This window comes from Rhamphochromis longiceps, linkage group LG18 (genome assembly GCF_057381845.1).
Source record: "Rhamphochromis longiceps isolate RC_006_pf linkage group LG18, R_longiceps_female_GT1.1, whole genome shotgun sequence".
NCBI lineage: Eukaryota > Metazoa > Chordata > Actinopteri > Cichliformes > Cichlidae > Rhamphochromis > Rhamphochromis longiceps.
Window position 1 is genome coordinate 28,401,900 of NC_140574.1, and position 22,490 is coordinate 28,424,389.

Sequence of the window (22,490 nt, forward strand, 5' to 3'; positions counted from 1 at the left end):
AAAACATAGATGTCTGGCATCATGTCAGCTGAGAGGGTCTAGAAGTGTAACACCACTATCCTGACTATCATGCCTGATTTTAACAAGGTGGTTTCGACAGATCGCTTGGACAACATCACTACCTACAAGCCTTATGGTGTCAGTGTCGGCTAGGTGATGCTCTATAAAACGGCTTACAGGCTCCTGCTGTCATGGGTTGCCCTTGAGGATCCACACGCAGGACTCTTGAGTTGCGAGTTAACAATGAAAGTTTATTTACAATTTCTTCACCAAGTGTATTTACAGGCTGTGGGGGGATAGTGCTGTACACAAGACGTAAGGTGGGCAGGGCTCCGGGGGAAAGGGGAATCACACACACGCTCCACTCTGACCTCTCTCTCCACTAGTGACCAGTCGCTCCTTCCACACACTGCTCGAGGAAACACAGGGATGGGTCAGGGAATCTAGGTACAAAGACACACACGTTAATATCTAGCACGCAGGCAAGAGAAACCTTGGCTTGAACTTGTTACTGATGAGAGTTTAACAATGATCCAGCTGCCTTGATGAGGTCCAGGTGTTTAAAAATGTCTAGAAATGTTGGCCAATCAGAAGTCTAGAAGCCTCGGTGGGAAATAGTAAACAAAGATGGGGCATAGAAGCAGAACTGAGTCCTATGTGTGGAGGGACAGTAACTTTGTGTGTATATGTAAGCATTTAAAGACTGTAGAGAGTACAATTAACAGTAACAGTGTTTTGTCTAAGTCCCCCATTGTAGAAATTCATTTCACCGAAACAATAACGTGGCGCACAGTGTAGCGTCAAAAAAGGTGCACACCTTTGACGCTGTGTTTTCTCCGTTTTCCTTGTCCACACGTAAATGCAAAAACGGAGTTTACGAAAATATCCACCCTGGCAGGAATTTTTAAAAATCTCCATTTTCAGTGAGCGAAAACGCCGTTTACGTGTGGACGAAAGGTGCAAATGCATAGAAAAATCTGCGTTTTCAAAAATACCCGGGTACGTAGCCAAAGTTGCAGGCCACCTAAAGCCAGGGGTGTCTAACTTATCAGAGGTCAATATGTATGTGAGTGGGTTACTATCTGTAACTATGGTGAACTGACATTGGTGTATAGGGCATGCACTGTGCTTGAAGGGAGTTGGATCATTAAGTTTGGTGGAATCTTTCACTTTGCTCGTACAGCCAAACTCAAGGTATTGAAAGTGAATACTTCCTGGATATCACTGAGTTGCTTGGTTATCCTCTCTTTCCACTCCTGTGGAATCGACGATTCACCACTTTGTTCTTTTTCATTTGTAATCATTACAGGCACTTTGTGTGGAGCTCGGGAAGGATGTGTTATTGAGCAAGTTTTAACACAAAGGCCACCAGGCAAGGAAGACTGAGAGGGGTGTTCAACTAAGGTAGTGGTTCCCAGACTTTTTTTTGCAAGGCCCCACTTTGTTTTACAGGAAAATCTGCGCGAAGCCTGTTTGTTCCCAATATGACTGGTGTCTGACTGTTTGGATGAGTGTCTGGAACAACAAGAGCTAAGGTTGCAATGTCAATCTGTATCTAAGAAGTCTTTTGGAAAGGTAATACACTTCTCTATATAACCTGGTTTCTAGATTGTAAGGTCCTGATTTTTATCTTACACGAGTTGTTGTGTTTTTGGAAGGTTTCTAGCATTAAAGCTGACTTTGAGTTCACTTCCTGCCTTCTGGGTCCTGCATTCGAGTCTTAATCAGCCTTCCACGCAGCCATTTCCTGACCAAGGGCTAATATTTAGTGGCTTAATTATGTGAAGAAGAAAGGCTCGGTTCAATATAGACCCAAGACACTAAGAGTTTTCACTTCAGCTAATGTACTTACTGATAGTTATATAAATATATAATACAGTGGGGCAAAAAAGTATTTAGTCAGCCACCGATTGTGCAAGTTCCCCCACTTAAAATGATGACAGAGGTCAGTAATTTGCACCAGAGGTACACTTCAACTGTGAGAGACAGAATGTGAAAAAAAATCCATGAATTCACATGTTAGGATTTGTAAAGAATTTATTCGTAAATTAGGGTGGAAAATAAGTATTTGGTCACCTCAAACAAGGAAAATCTCTGGCTCTCACAGACCTGTAACGTCTTCTGTATGAAGCTTTTCTGTTACCTGTATGAATGGCACCTGTTTGAACTCATCATCTGTATAAAAGACACCTGTCCACAGCCTCAAACAGTCAGACTCCAAACTCCGCCATGGCCAAGACCAAAGAGCTTTCGAAGGACACCAGGAAAAGTATTGTAGACCTGCACCAGACTGGGAAGAGTGAATCTACAATAGGCAAGCAGCTTGGTGTGAAAAAATCAACTGTGGGAGCAATCATCAGAAAATGGAAGACATACAAGTAGGGTTGCCATAGTGTGAGTCACAGTATACCGCCCGGGCGGTATAGTGTGAGTCACACTATACCGCCCGATGCTCTGATGCGACCTGAGTGCTCACACTGTGCCTCCATAAAATGAAGGTTATAACAGAAAATCTGTCGCGCTCTCTCTCTCTCCGTCTTACACTCACACAGACACACACACCACCACCATCAACTTTGCTAAATTGCTAATGAAAAACACTCATCAGGCAGCTGTGATTGAGCAGCAATGTAAATCCAACTATTTTCACGGTTGTTGTGGTCGTGATAATTTTGTGATGCCACATCGAAAAGGCTCGGATGAGCTTTCCAAAGTTCTACAAGTTGTGCCTCCATCGCTTGTGTCCAGATCACACGCTGCACAGCCGTGCTGCTCCGTCTTTTACACCAACGTTTACGTGTTTGCGCGCGAGCAGTGTGAGCGGCTGTGGTGACACCCTCACGAGCAATTGATGATCGGGAGCTGGTCGTGAGGTGTTAATCACTTCTCGTTACCCCACGTATACTACACGACGCACGATGAAGGCCAAAATCGGTCCGATCACTCAAAAAGGGCCTAAAACCGCACAGTGTGAGCCCAGCGTTAGAGCAGCAATGTTTGTTCCCCTCAGAGAAAGGGAAGAATGGGAAAAGGAAAACACCTGGCTGGAAAAAGTTAATATGGGCATGTGCAGTGAATATCAGCGCTATGTGGCCAGAAGTGTGATAATATAACTTATTTTGTGTAATAAACAACTGCAAGGATAGATGATTACAACAAATTGATGACTAATACATAAAAGTAATACATAGATGAATAATGATGATGAGTTAAGATGCGTAATCATGGGAACAAGCAGGTTTACAAACAGGAGCAGCTGATTAGCATTAGAAAAGCTGAAATAATACCTCAGCTGAAGCCAGTTGTACTAAATGCACTAAATGTGCACTGTTACAAGAATGTTTTTCTTTCTATTGTTTTCTATTATTTTAAGTTAAGCAGGACAGAGTTCTTTTAAAGAAAGATTTACTTATATTCTCAAAAGTTAAGCATGACAGGCTTCTGTTTAAGAAGGAGACCTGTTTTACTGTGTTAATGTTGTCATTTTGAGCTAAAAATAAATGGCTAAATGATCATTTGTTTCACATGTGTTTATATCACAAAGAATACACATCTACTTAAATCAAATTCAAGTCAAAGGGTTAAAAAAATAATTTCACACACAAAAAAAGAGCTAGAAAATTCACCACACTGGGAAGGGTGAAGACAACTGGGTCGCCCGGCCCTGGCCACGAGGTGTCCCTTATTTATTTTTCAGGGAGTTGGCAACCCTACATACAAGACCACTGATAATCTCCCTCGATCTGGGGCTCCACGCAAGATCTCATCCCGTGGGGTCAAAATGATCATGAGAACGGTGAGCAAAGATCCCAGAACCACACGGGGGGACCTGGTGAATGACCTGCAGAGAGCTGGGACCAAAGTAACAAAGGTCACCATCAGTAACACACTACAACAGCAGGGAATCAAATCCCGCAGTGCCAGACGTGTTCCGCTGCTGAAGCCAGTGCATGTCCAGGCCCGTCTGAAGTTTGCCAGAGAGCACATGGATGATACAGCAGAGGATTGGGAGAATGTCATGTGGTCAGATGAAACCAAAGTAGAACTTTTTGGTATAAACTCAACTCGTCGTGTTTGGAGGAAGAAGAATACTGAGTTGCATCCCAAGAACACCATACCTACTGTGAAGCATGGGGGTGGAAACATCATGCTATGGGGCTGTTTTTCTGCCAAGGGGACAGGACGACTGATTCGTGTTAAGGACAGAATGAATGGGGCCATGTATCGTGAGATTTTGAGCCAAAACCACCTTCCATCAGTGAGAACTTTGAAGATGAAACGAGGCTGCGTCTTCCAACATGACAGTGATCCAAAACACACCGCCCGGGCAACAAAGGAGTGGCTCCGTAAGAAGCATTTGAAAGTCCTGGAGTGGCCTAGCCAGTCTCCAGACCTCAACCCCATAGAAAATCTGTGGCGGGAGTTGAAAGTCCGTGTTGCTCGGCGACAGCCCCAAAACATCACTGCTCTCGAGAAGATCTGCATGGAGGAATGGGCCAAAATACCAGCTACTGTGTGTGCAAACCTGGTAAAGACCTATAGTAAACGTTTGACCTCTGTTGTTGCCAACAAAGGTTATGTTGCAAAGTATTGAGTTGTATTTTTGTTATTGACCAAATACTTATTTTCCACCCTGATTTATGAATAAATTCTTTACAAATCCTAACATGTGGATTCATGGATTTTTTTTTCACATTCTGTCTCTCACAGTTGAAGTGTACCTCTGGTGCAAATTACTGACCTCTGTCATAAGTTTAAGTGGGGGAACTTGCACAATCGGTGGCTGACTAAATACTTTTTTGCCCCACTGTATTTCAGAAACTGCTGATCTACTGGGATTATTTTCTGCACAACCATCTCTAGTGTTTACAGAAAATGGTCTGAAAAAGAGAACGTATCTATTAAGCAGCAGTTCTCTGGGTAAAAATACTTTGTTGATGTCAGAAGAGAATGAACAAGCTGCTGTGAGCTGATAGGAAGGCAACAGTGACTCAGATAACCACTGTTTACAACCAGGTTCTCCAGAATAGCATTGCTGAGCACACACCATTATCATAGGGGTCTGATGATGAGGGGTGCAGTATTACAGCAGTAAAAGACCACTCCAGGAGCCACCTGCAGTTGGCACTCATATGCTTAGAACAACAAACCAAGGCTACATTCAAAAAGAAATTACTTTTCACCTTCAAACATGACACAATCATTTTTAACAAAATAAACTGAAATATATAAAATCCAATTTCTATCTATTCAAATAATCATGAAAGAAAATGGCCGTAACAAAAACTGAATGTATACCAAACAGTTACATTTCATCTAACCAGTAAATGTAGCATTTTACGTTACACATATCTAACAAAATTACATTGACAATCTACATGTAATTATATTAAATGCTGCCACAGTCAGACAAAATCTCAGAGGAATGTTTCCAGCATGTTACAAAAGCACTAACGAGCATTATGAGCAACAAGGCTTAACTAAAAAGCGTCTGTCTTGTAAATAGAAGGCAGACATATCAAATGGTTTCATGAATTAAACTAGCGTTTCCAATGAACTCTCAGACATACAACTCTTTTATTTGTGTCTGTCTGTGGGTGGCATTTCATTGTCTGTAATAAAAATGCTTAGTTCATCTTTTCTATGACATTTTTTCTAGGAATTTTAGGATTTTTTTTTTAATGAAATGGGGTTTATTGGAATTTCTTTAACATACAAAGAAAGAGGAAACAAACACTGGTTAAGTCAAATCTTCTTTCAGCTGTTCCTGTTACAGCAGATCATCGACCTCTATCCCATGCCATCTTCTGTCACACCAACCCTCTGCACATCCTCCCGCACTACATCTGTCATGGGGTGGAAAAATAAAAATTTTTACTTCTTTTTTAATAGCTTGTTTTTAAGTAATATATTTAAGTTGTTTTATATTCTGAATATTTTTGTACTGCTGAACAGTTGTTTTATAAATGAACAATAAATACTTTTGGGGGTGGAAGTTTTTTAAATGCAGAATGATATTTATATCGTATCCAGATGTAAATGATGTGATGCGACTATGAAACAACAACATGTCTCCAGTTGATGTGTGTGTGCTGTCTTACAATGGGTCATTTTATCAGAGTCATCAAAGTCAGGCGAGGACAACGTTCAAACCACAATTTCCACCCAAACACACATCAACACAACCTTTGCATGACTTCAGTATATCTGTAGTATCTCCTGAACTCCATATTGTATAGAAATGCTTGGCAGTACATGCATTTAGAAATGACAAAGATCTTTAATGTGTAAACAAAACTGCTTTCAAAATCTCCTTCATAGGTTTTTGCAGATCTCCACTTCTTTGTTTGCTACAACCAGTTATATAGAAGTGACCCATCATAAAACCCCCATGGTGTGTTGCAAACTCTGTGTTTGTGTACGTATGTGCGAGCATGTGAGTGTCTGTGTGTGCGCGTACCCGTGTGTATGTGTGAGTGCACATGAGTGAGTGTGGGTGCGTCGTAACAGTTAAAGCACTGTGTATGTGTGTCTCTGTGTACGTGACTTTCTGCCGGTCATAAAAGTAATCTCCTCTCTCCCAAGCTACACCAAATTCCTTTACAAAACATACAAAACACTGAGACCCCCACTCTGCATCCACTGGGCCACTGACTTCTTCTTGTCTTACATTTACAGATAAGCATGTGGAGAGGCTCCTGCAAACCTACTTCTAAGTTATAACAATTATGAGGTACAAGCATCAGCATCAGCATCCCCCAACTGTAGCTTCCTGTCTCCTTTCATTACAGGCAGACCCCCAGTGGCAATAAATTCCTTTCCCTCTACACAATTACACACACTCTCAAGCCTACAGCTAAGCCAAACTGAAACACACAGACAAATCCCTCCCTGTTCCTCTGATCTACTGATGGACCCTCTCATCTAAGCAAATTTAACACATTATAGTCTAATAATTGTGTTCTTTTACTCACAGTAACAACACACATAGTACAGTTTACACTTATATAATTTTAAAATAAACACATTAATGTAAAAGAACCAGAGAGACGAGTCACAAGATGCCCTCTGCCCTTAATCTATTTTTATGTTCTTCCTTTTTCTTTTGATTTTCACCTTATTTGGCTTTTTTTGCGACCAATCCCAGAGGACCTCTGTCTGCAGCTTAAGGAAGTTTAAAGTAGATGCTGTGGTATGACTTTCTAACAAATAGGTACCAAACCACCCCCACTTCTTCTTTCTAAACTATTTTCTCACATTAAATTTGTGCTGATGTTAAGGTCAACTTTGTTATTTGGCTTTCTCATGCAACAAGTTTAAAAGTTTAAATGATGAAAGTTTATATGCCAGATGACAAAAAGTCTTAAAAAATCTGCTTTAAACCTGTGAAGCCCTAAACATGAAATAATTGCCAGAAAATTTAATTTCATTTAACCTTCCGACAAATTTTTTTTAAAGAAATTAAACATCAATTTGCATATATGAGTTTTCATTTTTGCTGCACCTGGCTTTTGCATGCAAATTATTGTCCAGATTAGAACTTTGGGTCTCACTGTATGCATCTCAAATACTATTTTAACAAATATAATACATTTGCTGCGCATCACTAGACAGGTTAGTCCTTCAAACCTGCTTTGGCTCAAGGCACCAATGATGTGCTCAACAAGATCACACAACTGAAAAGTGTGAACACAGAGATGATTTTAGTAACTGTGGTGTTGAATCATTACATCATTACCACCTATACAGCAGCATAGAAACACATCTGAACGCTAAAACACAATTTTAACAAATAAATTCTCATTGTTGAGATGTGGGTTTTTTGCACACCTATGAGTCAGATACAGCTCGTCGATACGCCATGGTAGTAATAATGGTCATGGATGATATGACGGGAGACTGAGTGAGAAAGGATTTTACTCAGAATTGTGAAAGTGCAGTCCTACTCGGAGCCTTGAAAGGGACAAAATGATGACATCCAAAGTATGAGTAAGCAGTATTGTGTAAGCTAGAGTTCTGAAGCTGTGGGATTTGGTTCCTCAACTGCCACCCAGGTCACCGGCCCGTGAAAGGAATCTTTCTTTGTTGCATTCTGTTTAAGAGAGTTCTCAAAAACTCTTTTAGAGAGTTCTCATCAAAATTTAGTGTAACCATGGTGTGTAGTCAATACAAGCAGTGCTGTAAACGATCTGTCAAGGCTCTCTGTGTGCGGGCTCAAAACTCAAATGCACTGAACTAAACTTCTATTAAATACTAGAAATAGCAAATTACAAAAACAATACACAAAACCATCACACGGTCAAAGAAATGGTGTATGCAAGGTTGTTTGGAGAAAGAACACAATCGAAAAAGGTGTCTCAGAGAGGAGAGCCATAAAAAAAACTGAGCTCTGAGGTCTTTTATAGAGTGTTGGCACACAAACGTGCCACATCAGCCTTCCAGTGCCAGCAAATAAGACCTGACACTCAAGCAGACCAAAAAGAAGTCAAGGTGGTGTGGGTCATCACAGAGAAATGTCAGATTTGAATGATGTGTGACAATGTAGAGTGTCAAATTCAAATTCAAATTCAAATTTTATTTGTCACGTACACAGTCATACACAGTACGATATGTAGTGAAATGCTTGGACAACTGCTCGTGACCTAAAGAAAACAAAAAAGGAAAAGGCTATGAATAAGATAGGAAATAAATGTGAAAAATTAAAAAGGGTAAATTTAACTAGGAAGGAATAAAATATAAATTAAGGTTAAAAATGAAATAACTGTACAACACAAATTAGAATGAAGGGTAAATTTAACTGGGAAAGAATAAGATAAAATATATAAATTAAAGTTGAAAATAAAATAACTGTACAACAAAATACACAATATAGAACTATATAAGAATGTATGAAGAAATATAAATAAATATATACACAATAACAGCAGCTATACAAGTATTAACTGGAAATGAAGAATATAATGTCCAGTGTTGTGCAATCCACATTATGTCTTGTCATGTCAAGTGTCATTTATGTCATGTGCTGAAAGGGGTTCTTGGGGTCTGGTTCTTGGGGGTTTCTCTGTATTATTGTAGGGTCTTTACTGTACAATATAAAGCACCTCAAGGTGACTGTTGTTGTGATTTAGTACTATATAAATAAACTGAACTTCCATAAAAGCTGCAATTCTCATTATCTTGAAAACAATATTGCTCTGTTAGTCTAACCCCCTCAAATGTGGCAACCATGGAAAGCTAAGGATGACCTCTTGACAGTACAGTAGGACTCATGTAGATTGCATAAATAGTGCTTGAATTAGAGTTTTCAGAGTCATGTCCCCACAAAAGACTTTGGTCTTTGGAAGCTCTACCTGAGTAAAGGGGAAGAAGATTGTTTAATCAGGATCATGTTTTTCCCCCTAACACATTATTTGGTGGGGACGCTACACTGTTACTTGGTTTCTAGCACTACCTGCTTTTCACATTTTTTTTAAATAACAATCCTAATATTAAGCTATTAGTATCGCAAGGTGAGGGTCTTAGACCTTGCCATTTTTAAAGACAAGAAAGACTTTACACATCTGTATTTAGAAACCAACAGAAAGAAACATTATATTACATGGAAGCAGCTTTCATCCAACTTTGCTTAACCCTTTCATGCATGAATTATGACAACCTCAATCAGGATTGTTTTCTTAAGTATTTTTATTCATCTTTAGGCATGAAAAAAGATTGTTGAACTTTTTTTTAAACTTTTTTAAAATGTTTTTTAAAATGTCCACCTGTGGACAACATATGTTTTGACTTATGAATTTGGAAAAACGAATAAATAATATACACTGTGTTGTGTTTATGTGCAAGTAAACTATGAACACTGACACAAATACAAGAAAACAGTCTTTGAATAGCTGTTCATTATAGTGGCCACTATATGTGAAATGGTTAAAGAAAATATCTCTTTTTGTCAATTCCTATAGAATAGAATAGAATTAGAATAGAATTCAACTTTATTGTCATTGCACATGCACAGGTACAGGGCAACGAAATGCAGTTTCACAGGGCCAAGAAAGAATATGACCAAGAAAGAAAAGTTTCAAAAATAATAACATTTACTAAGGCTTTCAGACACTAGCCCTTCAACCAGTCGCTGACACTGGATCACCAGCCATCGGTTGAATCATTCTGCACGACAACACCATCACTCCATTCACTCCACTGAGATGATCCAGAGCAGGTATTTGTTATTCGTGTCCTCATTCTCAGTTTGTAGGTGCGTGTGGCATCTGAAACTGGCTCTCTGTAAGACTGCTGGGCGATCAAGTATATTGGCTGTTCCTGTTTTGAAAAGAGCCATTAAAAATAAATAAATAAATCTTGGGTTTACCTTAATGTTCCTCTGTACCTCAGACTGCTCTGACTTTCAACTTCTATTGAGTACAGCTAAACCTATCAGAATGTGTTATTTATTGCTTCTGAGAATGGAAAAAAATGTAACCAGCATTTATCAAAAGATGTTCACATTTTCTACTTTAAAAAGTCATTTTTGTTTTTCTCTAATTAAAACATTAAAAATACTTTAGTCCTCACTGAGTTGAGTTTTTCACCAAGTTTGTCTCATTCATTAATCCTGTCATATGTGCACAAGAAAGATCCGTGATCAGAGATACTGTACCTGATCACCTTTGTCCAGCTGGTATTCAAAACAATAAGAGTTAACGACTTCTCTGGTGCGAGGCAGACCCCATGATACAACCAGGGCTCCACCTTTGACTGAAGCATAGATGTTTGGAGGTGGAGAAAGGAGCTCTGTCTCACACACACAGACACACAGACACACATGCACAATTAGTAAAATAACTGGAAACGTTTAATTCTGAACATCTGCTGTAGATTGTGGCTGAAATACACTGGAGTCTGAACTGAAACTTCAGGTTACCACTCCATACCCCTGTACTTGGCACTAACCCCCAGTTTTAGTCACAGCCTTCAAGATCTCAAAGGACAGAAATTTTTTAATTACTGATGAAGAAAAATTGTCAAAAGCGAGAGAGATATTTGTATTTTTTTTAATCTGATCTATAGCATTGTCATTTATAACTACTTAATAGTCTTGAAATATTACCCAGCATGTCCATGTCATACACGTAGGTGTAAGACGTCCACTTGTTCTGCATGGACTTGTTCAAATGAAGGATGACTTCTGCCATATTATTGCTGAGAATCAAAGACGCTGATCCAGCTCTTTCCACAGAAGTATAGTTTAGTGACTCAACCAGTATTTCATCATCACAAATGCTGGTAGGGGAGACAGAGGAGATACAGACTCAAAGCAGTGTTTCAGCTTATTGTACCTTATTTGTAAATAAAGCTCTATTTAAAAATAAGAATACCTGATAAACACAGAGAGCTTAGTATCCTTCTCTAAAGTGTTGAATGACCAGGAGCAGTTGAGCTCATTTGTTGGGTAGAGGAGGCAGATAAACTTCTCCTTTATATCTGTAAGGTCTTCATAGGAATCCTGCTGAGCTGAAGTCCGTATGAGAACCATACCCAACTTCACATACAAGATCAGAACATTGAAACATTAAAAAACGCACCATATTTATATTTATTAGTTAGAGCCATACATTTTTGGACAGTCTCTGTACACCAACACAATGGTGCTGGAGTAAAGAGTGGCAAGCCATTACAGCCATTTTTATACATAAAATTGTAATTCCTGTCTGGATTTCAATGACTTCCTGATTGTTTAATTTCAAATCGGCTGTAGTTGTGTACAGAGTCAAAACTACAATAACTGTCTCACTGTTCAAATACTTATGGACCTAATGGTACAAGCACCATGTCTGTATGGTCTTTCAAAGACAAAAGGATAGGTTTATTTTCACCTCGTACTGGTCATCCATTTTCTCTTGACAGGCATTCAAAGTGTGGCCCTCAGATTCTTGGGGGAAAGAAGAAGAAGAAGAAGAAAAGGAAATAAAGCTGAACACCACCCTGATTAATAATATTAAAGGAAATCTTTTGTTTAAAAAAAAAACACCAATGACTTAAGGTCAAATGTTTTCATAGCTATTCCTTATAGCCCATTTGTTCACAGAGTGTCTGTGTACATTGTGATTACTCTTTCACTTACCACATTGTGTGAACCACAAAACCAACAAACTGGACCAAATAACAGGATGATGTGGAAACAGCTTCATGGCTGATCTGAGTGATACAAATGTGCACACATACGCATGTATCAATAAGCATGCAGCATTCATTAGAAAGCACAGAGACGCTGCTGTAGCACTTTTCAAAAAGCATTTTCCTGTGTTACTTCCCCCTTTTTACATGCGTACATACGGAAGTTGGGACGTCTCAGTGGTCACATAATCAAACACAAAGAAACTTCTTTCCTCGTACGAGTTTTACGTCTTCACTAAGTTACACTGACTTGTGAATTTTAACAACATAAATGCAATTTTCCATTGCCACCAACTACTTTTATCCACAGAAAAGAAAGGACATGATACGTTTGCTTTGTTCATACATTCAGAAGATAAATAGCCTCGACTATGATTAACTATTCTGGATTAAAGCTCTCATATGAATCAAATCGAATAATAAAGTCACCTGTCATGGTTGTGCTATAGTAACAATGCTATAAAAGAAATAGTAAAAAGCTGTTACCTTCAGTTGTCCCTCTACTGTCAATGACTGTGATTCTCTGCCTGAGGACAATGACACGTTTCTGAACAAAGAAGAAGCATGACGTCACGCACTGTAGATTCAGGAAACCTGGAAATCTTTCTGTGAATTTATTCTGCTTCACTTATGTATGCTGCAACCGCAAGTCAAGTCGATTGATTGATTATCCAATCATTATTTTTAAATTATCCAAAGCTCAGTCATGATGGCCGCAGACTGAACAGAGTATTCCACACATGCCTTTCCCAGTAACACTTTCATTACACACACTTGATACAGTGGGGCCATTGTAAGTTCATGGGTGACATTAGACAGATAGTGAGACACCTCCTTATCAGGGAGAGATAGGCCAACATGTGAGAGTTAGGGAATGTTCTTTGTTTTGGAAGGTTTAAAGACTTCCTCAGAAAACTGTTTGGTGTTTGATCTGAACATTTTCTCCACTGCAGTGTTTTCCTTTTCTTCATTCTTTTAATAATCCTCACTGTACCTCACTTTGTAAACTGACCCCAAAACCCCTTTTGGGTAACTGTGACAGGAAATGATGTGATTCATACATGGTGTTATAGCAGACACAATAACCCACTATCACTAGAACGCTGTTCAGTGCTGTCCTCTTGTAATAATGTCCAGTGAGAGATGATGTCACAGCACGAAAACTGTATTTATCATTGGCACACATTAAGCACAAACTGTAGCTGGCCAGTAGGGGAGTGGTTCTGAAATTGTAGGAAATAATATAAACATCGTCTTGATGCATTCTCAGTCATCCAGGAAAGTAAATCTCCAAAAAGTTGATTCTGTTGATCTGGATGTAACGTTTTTTGGGAGAAATGTTTTGTCACCCATCCAAGTGACTTCTTCAATCTCGAAGAAGAGACTGAACTGCCAGGAGTTGTGGCCCCAAAGTACATCCAGGGAGAAGGTAGTCACTGATACAAGTCAATTCTTGCCGTTATGCTGCGCCATGTGGCATGGGATATAGCAGCTAGTCGGAGTATTCTCAGCTCAATTTTAATTTTAATTTCAATTCAATTTTATTTCTACAGCGGGAAATCACAACAGGAGTTGCCTCAAAGCGCTTTATATTGTAGACCTTACAAAGATACAGTATAGTTTGAAAACATAACTTCCCCTTTCCAGTCTCTGAATCTCTGTTGTGTAGGCAAGGACATGCTCCAGTGACTTCAACAATCTGCGCTCTGTACTGTGGCGCACAGGGAGAACTGCCTCCTTAGGTGCAGACAGCGTAGACATATTATAAGCCTGTAGGAGCTGTGTTGCATACAGCTTAACTCCACCAATGTCTCAAGAAGCTTAATAGCTTCTTGTCACGACCTGGTGCTGGCTTTGGCAGTGCAAAAGGGTAGCACATCCATTTGCCATAGTCTCTCCAACATCTCAAAACAGGTTTGCATTCTGGGACTGACGGGTGGTGAAATAACACTGGTCCTCAGTCAAGTGCTCCTTAGTCAAGAGTTATTCATCTCTGGCTCGCTTCCACAGCATGTCTTTTAACCTGTCTTCCTTCTTTCTCTTCCCACCCGGTCGTGGCAGATGCCCCCCCCCCCCGAGCCTGGTTCTGTCGGAGGTTTCTTCCTGTTAAAAGGGAGTTTTTGCTTCCCACTGTCGCCAAAGTGCTTGCTCACAGGGGGTCATATGATTGTTGGGTTTTTCTCTGTATGTATTATTGTAGCATCTACCTTGCAATGTAAAGCGGCTTGTCTGTGTTTCATGGTGTTATAGTGTGATGATATTTGTGCTTCTTTATATGCTATGGAGTTTTTTGTTTTCTCCTCATGATGACTTCCTTGTTGGAAGTCATCATAGGCAGAAACCCTGTTTTGCCCCTATATGTTACATATCTCACTGTCTATCCCTTTGTTGCTGCCTGGCCTGACATTTCTCCCCAATGTAAGTTTGTATATTTTAGGTATTGTCTGTATGGTCAGCTGCAGGCAACTGCAACTGACAAATAAATCTTATCCTTATCATTATAGTGACTGTTGTTGTGATTTGGCCCTGTATAAATAAAAATGAATTGAATTGAATTGCTGCATTACCTCTTGAGCTGGACCTTGTAATGTCCAGCCAAGGTGCATCTTGACACCTGTAGGGCCAAGTCAGACAGGCTCTAACAGGGTGACCACATGTGTGTGGGCTGATCCTGTAGTGCCAGATCCTTAAGATTTCTGCTTAAGGGCATTCACTGGCTGAGTGTGCTCTGCCAGCCCAAGTGTCTTGGCAGTGAGAGCATGGTGGATTTTGAAAATCCATCCTGGTTGGAAAACAAGAGAAATGCTAAAAGAGACAGCCTCACCTTAGAGGACATGGAGATCTTGTCTCATGGTTTTCAGTGGTAATTCTGCAGGCTGCCCTTTTACCCCTTCAACACTGCAGTGGTTATCTTACTGGATGACTTCTTCCTTTCCTCTCCTGTCTGAAATACTGGTTTCTTTGAGCTGAATTGTCACAATGGCCACAGGCTGATAGCTAAACTAGACTCAAATGCAGCGAACCACAACAGAGATGGCTCGTAAGTTTTACAGTGTTTTATTAAGAAAACAGATTAATTCATAGCAAAGAGTAGTGATGCGGCCGTGGGTCAGCGAGAGTGAACTGTGAAGTGACAGTTGCGATGGGAATGGAGCGGGTGTATCTGGAAGAGAAGCAAACGTGGTTAGGAAGGTGGTGGGCGCAGGACACCTAGGGAAGGTGGGTATGATTAATATTTTTTACTGACAGCTGGGGTGAGCTTGGCTTTGAGGGAAAGGTGGAGAGAATTCAGGTGAGTATTGGCAAAGGTGACCTGAGTTCCACTGCATCCGAGGTGGTGAGTGATAGCTGGAGGGCAGGCAGTCGAGGTTCTCTGTATTTTCCAGAGTGTGGAGGTTATCCAAAACAAGCTGAGGTTGAAGGCAGTGGCGAAGAAGGTCCAGGGAAACTGTGACACAGGAAAACAAGGTAAGCTTAAATCCTCAACTTGATTACCCAGATTTGGCTTCAGGTGTACAGGACTGCAGGAGAGATGATGGCTCCGCCCAGGGGTGGAGACCAAGGAACTCAGGTGCCTGATGGAATTTCCAGTCATACCTCCAGATCATGACGTGAACAGTGAAGTATCAACTTGCGCCTGCAGCTCATATTCGAGCCAGTAGGAAAGGGAATACTCTGAGGCTGACAATATCTATGGAAACTGGACCGCAAACCATGTGGCAGTTTTTCAAGCAACCTTGACACCTGGGCCCCACATTCCAGCTCTACAATTCCTTTCCTCCCTAACTGTCCATGCAAACTGACCAGTGAGCGTACCTTTAGAGCAAACATCCTGAAGGTCTTGGTATCTCCTTACATGACAGATGCCCCATCCATCACTCTGCAATATGCTGAGTGCCAGTTGGTGTGGTTGTCTATACTCCTGGCATCCATTGGGTATGAGGGTACCTAGAATTGCTATAGAAGTCAGCAAGCAGGGCCTCCTTCACCTTAATATGATCCACCAATATTTGGAGTTTGAAGCGTTCTGTTGCATCTGCTGAAAGAGTATTTTCCACAAACAATCCTCAACCATGCAAACTCCTGTGGGTGTGGGTGTATAAAATCTAGGATGGTTTGTGCTGGCCCCCTCTATTAATGCTCCTGACTCCCCACTGGACTCTGATGTTTGAGACCTGGGGTGTATATAGTGATCAGCATGATTGTGTCTCAGAGTAGAATGCTACTGGGAGCCATGATCATGATGCTGTGCAGTGCGGCTAGCTGGCGGCTCAGGGAAATGGTAATAATTTTCTTCCAAACTGTGAGGGTAGGCCAATGATGCTTCATGGTGTTTCAGTCCTGACAAGTTGAAACCCTCAGGTGAGTAATCAACATGTCTCTGCATCAGATACAGGCTCTGGCATTCTCTGTACACTCTGATTGGCTGCTGCATGTGTTTCTATTGGTCCCAGTGGGCATCATGTTCCTCCCATGCAGGTAACACAAAAAGGTTTTAGCATTCTTTGATATAATTTGTAATTTTTTCTTTTCATGCTCATCTTTAGGAATAAAGATCACATGAAATATTTCTGAAGTTTTAAAAATCCTTCTGCAATCTATAAAGTGCAACACTGCTTTTCCTCAGTGTCACAACAACTTCATTAGCAGTAGAAGAAACAGGATACTATCATGGCAAAAAAAACTAAACTAACTTGTGAGGAAGTAAAGGGAGGGTGGTTTGCTGTAGGCCCAAGATAGCAACACTGAGGGTTTTCACTTCAGCTAACTAGCTGACAACCAATATGACCAATATAAATAATGGCATGTTCTACAGTGTTATTACAAAATTGTGGGAACAAGTTTCAGACTGTTGGATGAAAAGAAACATTTGAAAGTTAGACTCAACATCAATATGATATGGATCTTTATACAAAACATTTAAAAGACTTGCTTTTAAATGTACATTCATTATGAAATTTCTTATATTTTGTGTTCCTTAAAACAGTAATATGCCCTAATAAAAATATTGTATTTGTCTTTGTTACATTCCTGAATAAGGGCTATGTCATGGTCCTGGGTCATTTTGACCCAGCGTTTTGTGTTTCCTTGAAGTTCATTTTTGTGCCTTGTGTTTATTCTGATTTTGTATTGGTTTAGGGTTGAACCTGTAGTTTGGTGTGTATTCAGCCCTACCTGTGTCTGTCCTTGGTCCTCTGTTCATGTCCCCGTGTTGTGTTGTAAATCAGTCTGTGTGTTCCTGCTTTACTTTGAAGGCTCATGTTCTGGATTTCCTATTCTATTCTGAAGGTCTGTGTCTGTTGTCATTGTATTCAGCTTGTGTCCTCCGGTCCTCATGTGTATTAGGTTCAGCTGTTCTTCCCTCCTGTGTGTGATTACCTGATTACCTTGTGTGTGTATATTTAGTGGGTGTCGGTCTGTGTTCGTTGTCGGCTCGTCTGCGTTCTTCCGTGTATCTCTGTGTTTCTTGGTATCCTGGTCCTTAGTCTGCGTCTCTCTGCTCCGCTCTCCGTTTTGTAGATTTCAGGTTTGCTCTTTAGTTTCTCCCAGTTTAGATTTGTCATTACTCATTGCCTGTTTTTGCCACTGCCACCGTGTAAATAAACTTCACTCGCATCATCAGTTTGCTGCATTTTGGGTCCTCCTTTTCCTCCACTCCACACGGCTCACTCCGCCAGCCGTGACAGTACGAGCCGACCAAACATGGACCCAGCAGCATCCACACCTTCCCAGGAGTTTCGGGAGGAATTAATCGACACAGTTTCAAGGTTGGTCAACCTATGGCTCGAGCATGAGGGGGAAGAGTGTCTCCGCGCTGTAGAAGCCAGGCTACAGCAACTCATCTCAGCCCACTCCTGGCTGCTGGACTCTCTTCACCCGCTCGCACAGGACTTCATTCTTCACGAACTGCACCTTCACCCACCAGCCGCTACCGCTTCCCAACCCAGCCCGGCGGTGAAGATTTTGCCCGGCCCGCCAGAGGTTTTGCCCGGCCCGCCGGAGGTTTTGCCCGGGAGGAAGCGACGTTCGCGCCGTCGGCGCGTCACCCCACAGCCGGAGATTAGGATTTCGGAACCACCGGCTGTGGTGAGTGAGAAGGACCCTTTTTCTGTTTTGGACTGTGTGTCTGTGTATTCCGGGGCTGTGTTTGTTGAGTCAGTTGCCCAGCAGTCGCTAACTCAGTTAGCCGCTCACTCGTCACCTCCATTACAGTCACAGCCAGACCTATTAGACACTATGTTACAGTCCATAGCCCAGTCAATAGCTCAGTTGGTAGAAGACTCATCAGCCTTATTATCAGCTCAGCCGTCATCTTCACCTACTCCTCCGGTACAACAAGTTAAGTCCATCCAACCTGAAAAGAACAATTTTTCACCTGTTCATGTCAAGCAGAGAGACACACCACATAACGCAGTAATCAGTCCCCAACAGCTGGCCAGTACAGAGACTGTCACGCACTCCAGGGCCTCCCCAGAGGCTGGGTTCCAGCCCCCAGCCGACTCTGGACCCCTGGAGGTTAAGAAGCCAGCTGAGGACTGCACCAGACTGTCGCTGCCTGAGCTGAGTCACTGCTCTGTGCAGCCGCAGTTCGCTTTGTGTTCGCCAGAGGCCCGTGTGCCTGCTGGTTCCGACCTGTCCCTGCCAGAGGCCCGTGTGCCTGCTGGTTCTGATCTGTTCCTGCCAGAGGCCCGTGTGCCTACTGGTTCTGATCTGTTCCTGCCAGAGGCCCGTGTGCCTGCTGGTGCTGATCTGTTCCTGCCAGAGGCCCGTGTGCCTACTGGTTCTGATCTGTTCCTGCCAGAGGCCCGTGTGCCTGCTGGTGCTGATCTGTCCCTGTCAGAGGCCCGTGCGCCTACTGGTTCTGATCTGTCCCTGCCAGAGGCCCGTGCGCCTGCTGGTTCTGACCTGTGTGTTCCAGGGGCCCCGGTGCCCACTGGTCCAGAGACTGTTTTCGCTGGGGGGCCCGGGGAGCACGTCCAGCCTCCTGCTTCGTCTGCTGGAGGGCCCGAGGAACCCAGCCAGCCTCATGCTTTGTCTGCTGGGGGTTCTGGAGAACCCAGCCAGCCTCATGCTTTGTCTGCTGGGGGATTAGGAGAACCCAGCCAGCCTCAAGTGTCGTCTGCTGGGGGTTCAGGAGAACCCAGCCAGCCTCAAGTGTCGTCTGCTGGAGGGCCCGAGGAGCCCACCCAGCACCACGCCTCGTTAGCTGAGGGTCCTGGAGGACCCAGCCAGCACATCCTCACACCTGCTGACGGTCCTGGAGGACCCAGCCAGCACATCTCCACATCACCTCCTGCAGCATCGCTGCCGTCAGGTTTCGCAGCCGTCCTGTACTGTTAATGACTTACTGTGGTATATGTTCAGTTTTCTAGTAGATTATTAAACAGTTAAATGAGGCATACTTCATATTCATGTTGAGAGTGTCTTCAGGAGGATTAAACAGTATTACATAAATGACAGGTTCTTACCTACAGCACTAGTAGCCTGTGGACCAATCGTGCTCTCTAAACCAACCTTCTGTTCTAAAGCAGAGTAGGCTGTAACGTTGATATTTTAAAACATCCATCCATCCATCCATCTTCATCCGCTTTATCCGAGGCCAGGTCGCGGGGGCAGCAGCCTAAGCAGAGACGCCCAGACCTCCCTCTCCCCAGCCACCTCCTCCAGCTTATCCGGGGGAACACCAAGGCGTTCCCAGGCCAGCCGAGAGATAATCTCTCCAGCGTGCCCCGGGGCCTCCTCCCAGTGGGACATGCCCAGGACTTTTAAAATAAAACAGGCTGAGGTAATTACAACATGTTTGTCTCATGTTAGCTGTGTGCGGCAGGCAGGAATAGACCCAAACTGCAGACTCACTGAGGCAAAAAATAAACTCAAAACTCAGCTTTATTGCTGGACACCAGAAACACAAAACTAAGTATACTGGGAATACTCATGAAAGTAAACAAACAAACAAACAGGCAGGCAGGCAGGCCACACAGCGGGGAATTACGGAGAATGTGACATCGAACAGAGGAAGACACAGACAAAAAATACAAGAGGTAACAAGGGAATGAGGACCGGGAGGGAAACACAGCTGGGACTAATTACACCCATGAGACCACGAGGAAGAAAAACTAAATACACTAACACCAGACAAGGAACTATTAAAGTAAAACAGGAAACATAACAGACACGCTGAGACATGGACTAGACGTAGGGACTAGGAAGGAACAGACATGAAAACATAACTGAGTCAATGAGACACAAGAAACACAGGCAGGACAATAAAAAAACCTAAGAACTACAAACAAGAAATTAATAAAGATAACTAGACCATTAGAAACACAAAATCAAAGAACAGAGATCATCAACACATAAACATTGGGTCACCGGACCCAGGTAACACTGAGATTGCTTTCTATACTCTTAACTCTATCTGTCTGTAGTCCCAGCCTGCTTCAAAATGGCCACCATCGTCCCTGTACCCAAATCCTCCACCATCTCCTCATTGAACGACTGGCGACCTCTAGCCCTGACCCCCATCATAAGCAAATGCTTCGAGAAGCTGGTCAGGGACTTCATCTGCTCTGCACTACCCGACTCACTGGACCCTCTAAAGTTTGCATACCGCCACAACAGGTCCACTGACACTACATACTGCCCTGTCCCACCTGGAGAAGAGAGACACGTATGTGAGAATGCTGTTTGTAGATTACAGCTCAGCATTCAATACCATCGTTCCCTCAAAGCTGGACAGGAAACTGCAGGATCTAGGACTGAGCAGCTCCCTCTGCAGCTGGATCCTTAGCTTCCTGTCTGACAGACGCCAAGTGGTCAGACTGGGCAGCATCACCTCATCCCCCATCACACTGAACACTGGTGCTCCACAGGGGTGTGTACTGAGCCCTCTCCTGTACTCACTCTACACCTACGACTGCACAGCCACTAACAACTCCAATATTTATTTTTATTTTATTATTTTTTACTATTTAATTTGTAAAAATGTGTATACACACACACACACACACACACACACACACACACACACACACACACACACACACACACGTAGAAAAACATTTAGTATACACATCCAGAAATGCATACACTATTATATATTGTACATATATTTATTAGTTTCAGATTAGCCATTCTTGTATTTTGCTCGTTTGTGTTGTTGTGTTTGCACATCTCTGTTGCTTGTGGGGCTCGCACACAAGAATTTCACTCGCATGTGCTGTGCCAGTGTGCCTGCACATGTGATGTGACAATAAAAGTGATTTGATTTGATTTGATTTTGAACTCGGGGTGAACATTAGCGATGAGCATGACTAACCAATTAATTGTTGTTATTGTCACTGGTTTCTAAACAAGCACAGTAATGATGTATACTTTATATATCTGTTGTGTGCAGATTTCAGGATCTCAAACATTCAGTATGCAAAGTGATATGTTAATGTTTATCTAGTTTTGGTGGATTGATATACAATATGCCAAAAACGGATAAATCAAAGATGAAGTTATTATTCAATGAGATCACAGAAAGGAGATTTCTGCATTTATGGAGAAATCTCAAAAACATATTTGTCAAACGTCCAGTGTGCATTCCTTTGCATATTGTCCGTATCTGTGACAACGTGGTGTGACACCTAGTTTTCTGTCTTCATTTATGTTGGAAGTGATAGCTAGTAATGTGTCAGTCGCGAATGAAACGGCTCTTAGAGCCGGATCTTTATTGGGAGCCGTGGGTTTTTTTGTCTTTTTCTCACCCTCTCTCTCGCACTTTTTTTCCGCTTCACTCCGCACGCAAACCTTGTGCTTTGCACTGGGAAGGGGGGAAGGGGCAGTAGTTGCAATCTCAGTAGCACAGGAAAAGAGCAGGAGGGAAAGAGAGAGAAAGGGAGCCAGGGACAACAACATCACATTAGGAAGGTATAGTAAGCATCCACAACTGAAAGGATTCAGAAAGTTTATGCATGCAGGCCCATATGACAGAGAATGTGCATCTTCTTTTTGTTTTCATATTTTAATTTATATTTTATTGTGTTGTGGTTTGCAGTGTTTTGTGTTGTTTCACTTTAAATTTGTTTAAAAGGAAAAAGCTGAAAATTTAAATAGTTAAAAGTTGAAATGTGAATAGTTGGTTTTTGTATTATATGATTTATTTATTAAATTTCATGTGGGGTGAATAAATACAGTTTTGTCACATTTTTATATTTAATTAAGGTATTTTAAGGGACGCTGGCGGCACTGAAAGACTCCCCTACCTGTCCAGAAAGCAGAAAGGTTTAGAAACGAAATGTTTCTTTGACTGTTGATGGTCTCATTAGTCATCCTAC

The 22,490-nt window shown here is 42.0% G+C and overlaps 1 protein-coding gene across 1 annotated transcript; it reads right to left on the reverse strand.

Moving 5' to 3' along the window:
- Positions 1 to 9,782: 9,782 nt before the first annotated feature.
- On the reverse strand, positions 9,783 to 12,898 carry LOC146648576 (uncharacterized). The gene is made up of 7 exons (XM_085389827.1): positions 12,655 to 12,898; positions 12,116 to 12,189; positions 11,868 to 11,923; positions 11,370 to 11,533; positions 11,102 to 11,274; positions 10,652 to 10,785; positions 9,783 to 10,314 (listed from the first exon to the last, which is right to left on the reverse strand). The coding sequence occupies exons 2-7, from the start codon at positions 12,180 to 12,182 to the stop codon at positions 10,138 to 10,140; spliced, it is 771 nt and encodes a 256-aa protein (XP_085245953.1). The 5' UTR covers positions 12,183 to 12,189; positions 12,655 to 12,898; the 3' UTR covers positions 9,783 to 10,137.
- Positions 12,899 to 22,490: the final 9,592 nt, after the last annotated feature.

Coding starts and splice junctions, on each gene's coding strand:
- LOC146648576 (XM_085389827.1), bottom strand. CDS start 12,182: ATGAAGCTGTTTCCACATCATCCTGTTATTTGGTCCAGTTTGTTGGTT. Junction 10,786..11,101: donor GTATGACATGGACATGCTGG/GTAATATTTCAA, acceptor TGTGTGAGACAG/AGCTCCTTTCTCCACCTCCA. Junction 10,315..10,651: donor AGCTGGACAAAGGTGATCAG/GTACAGTATCTC, acceptor TTTTCAAAACAG/GAACAGCCAATATACTTGAT.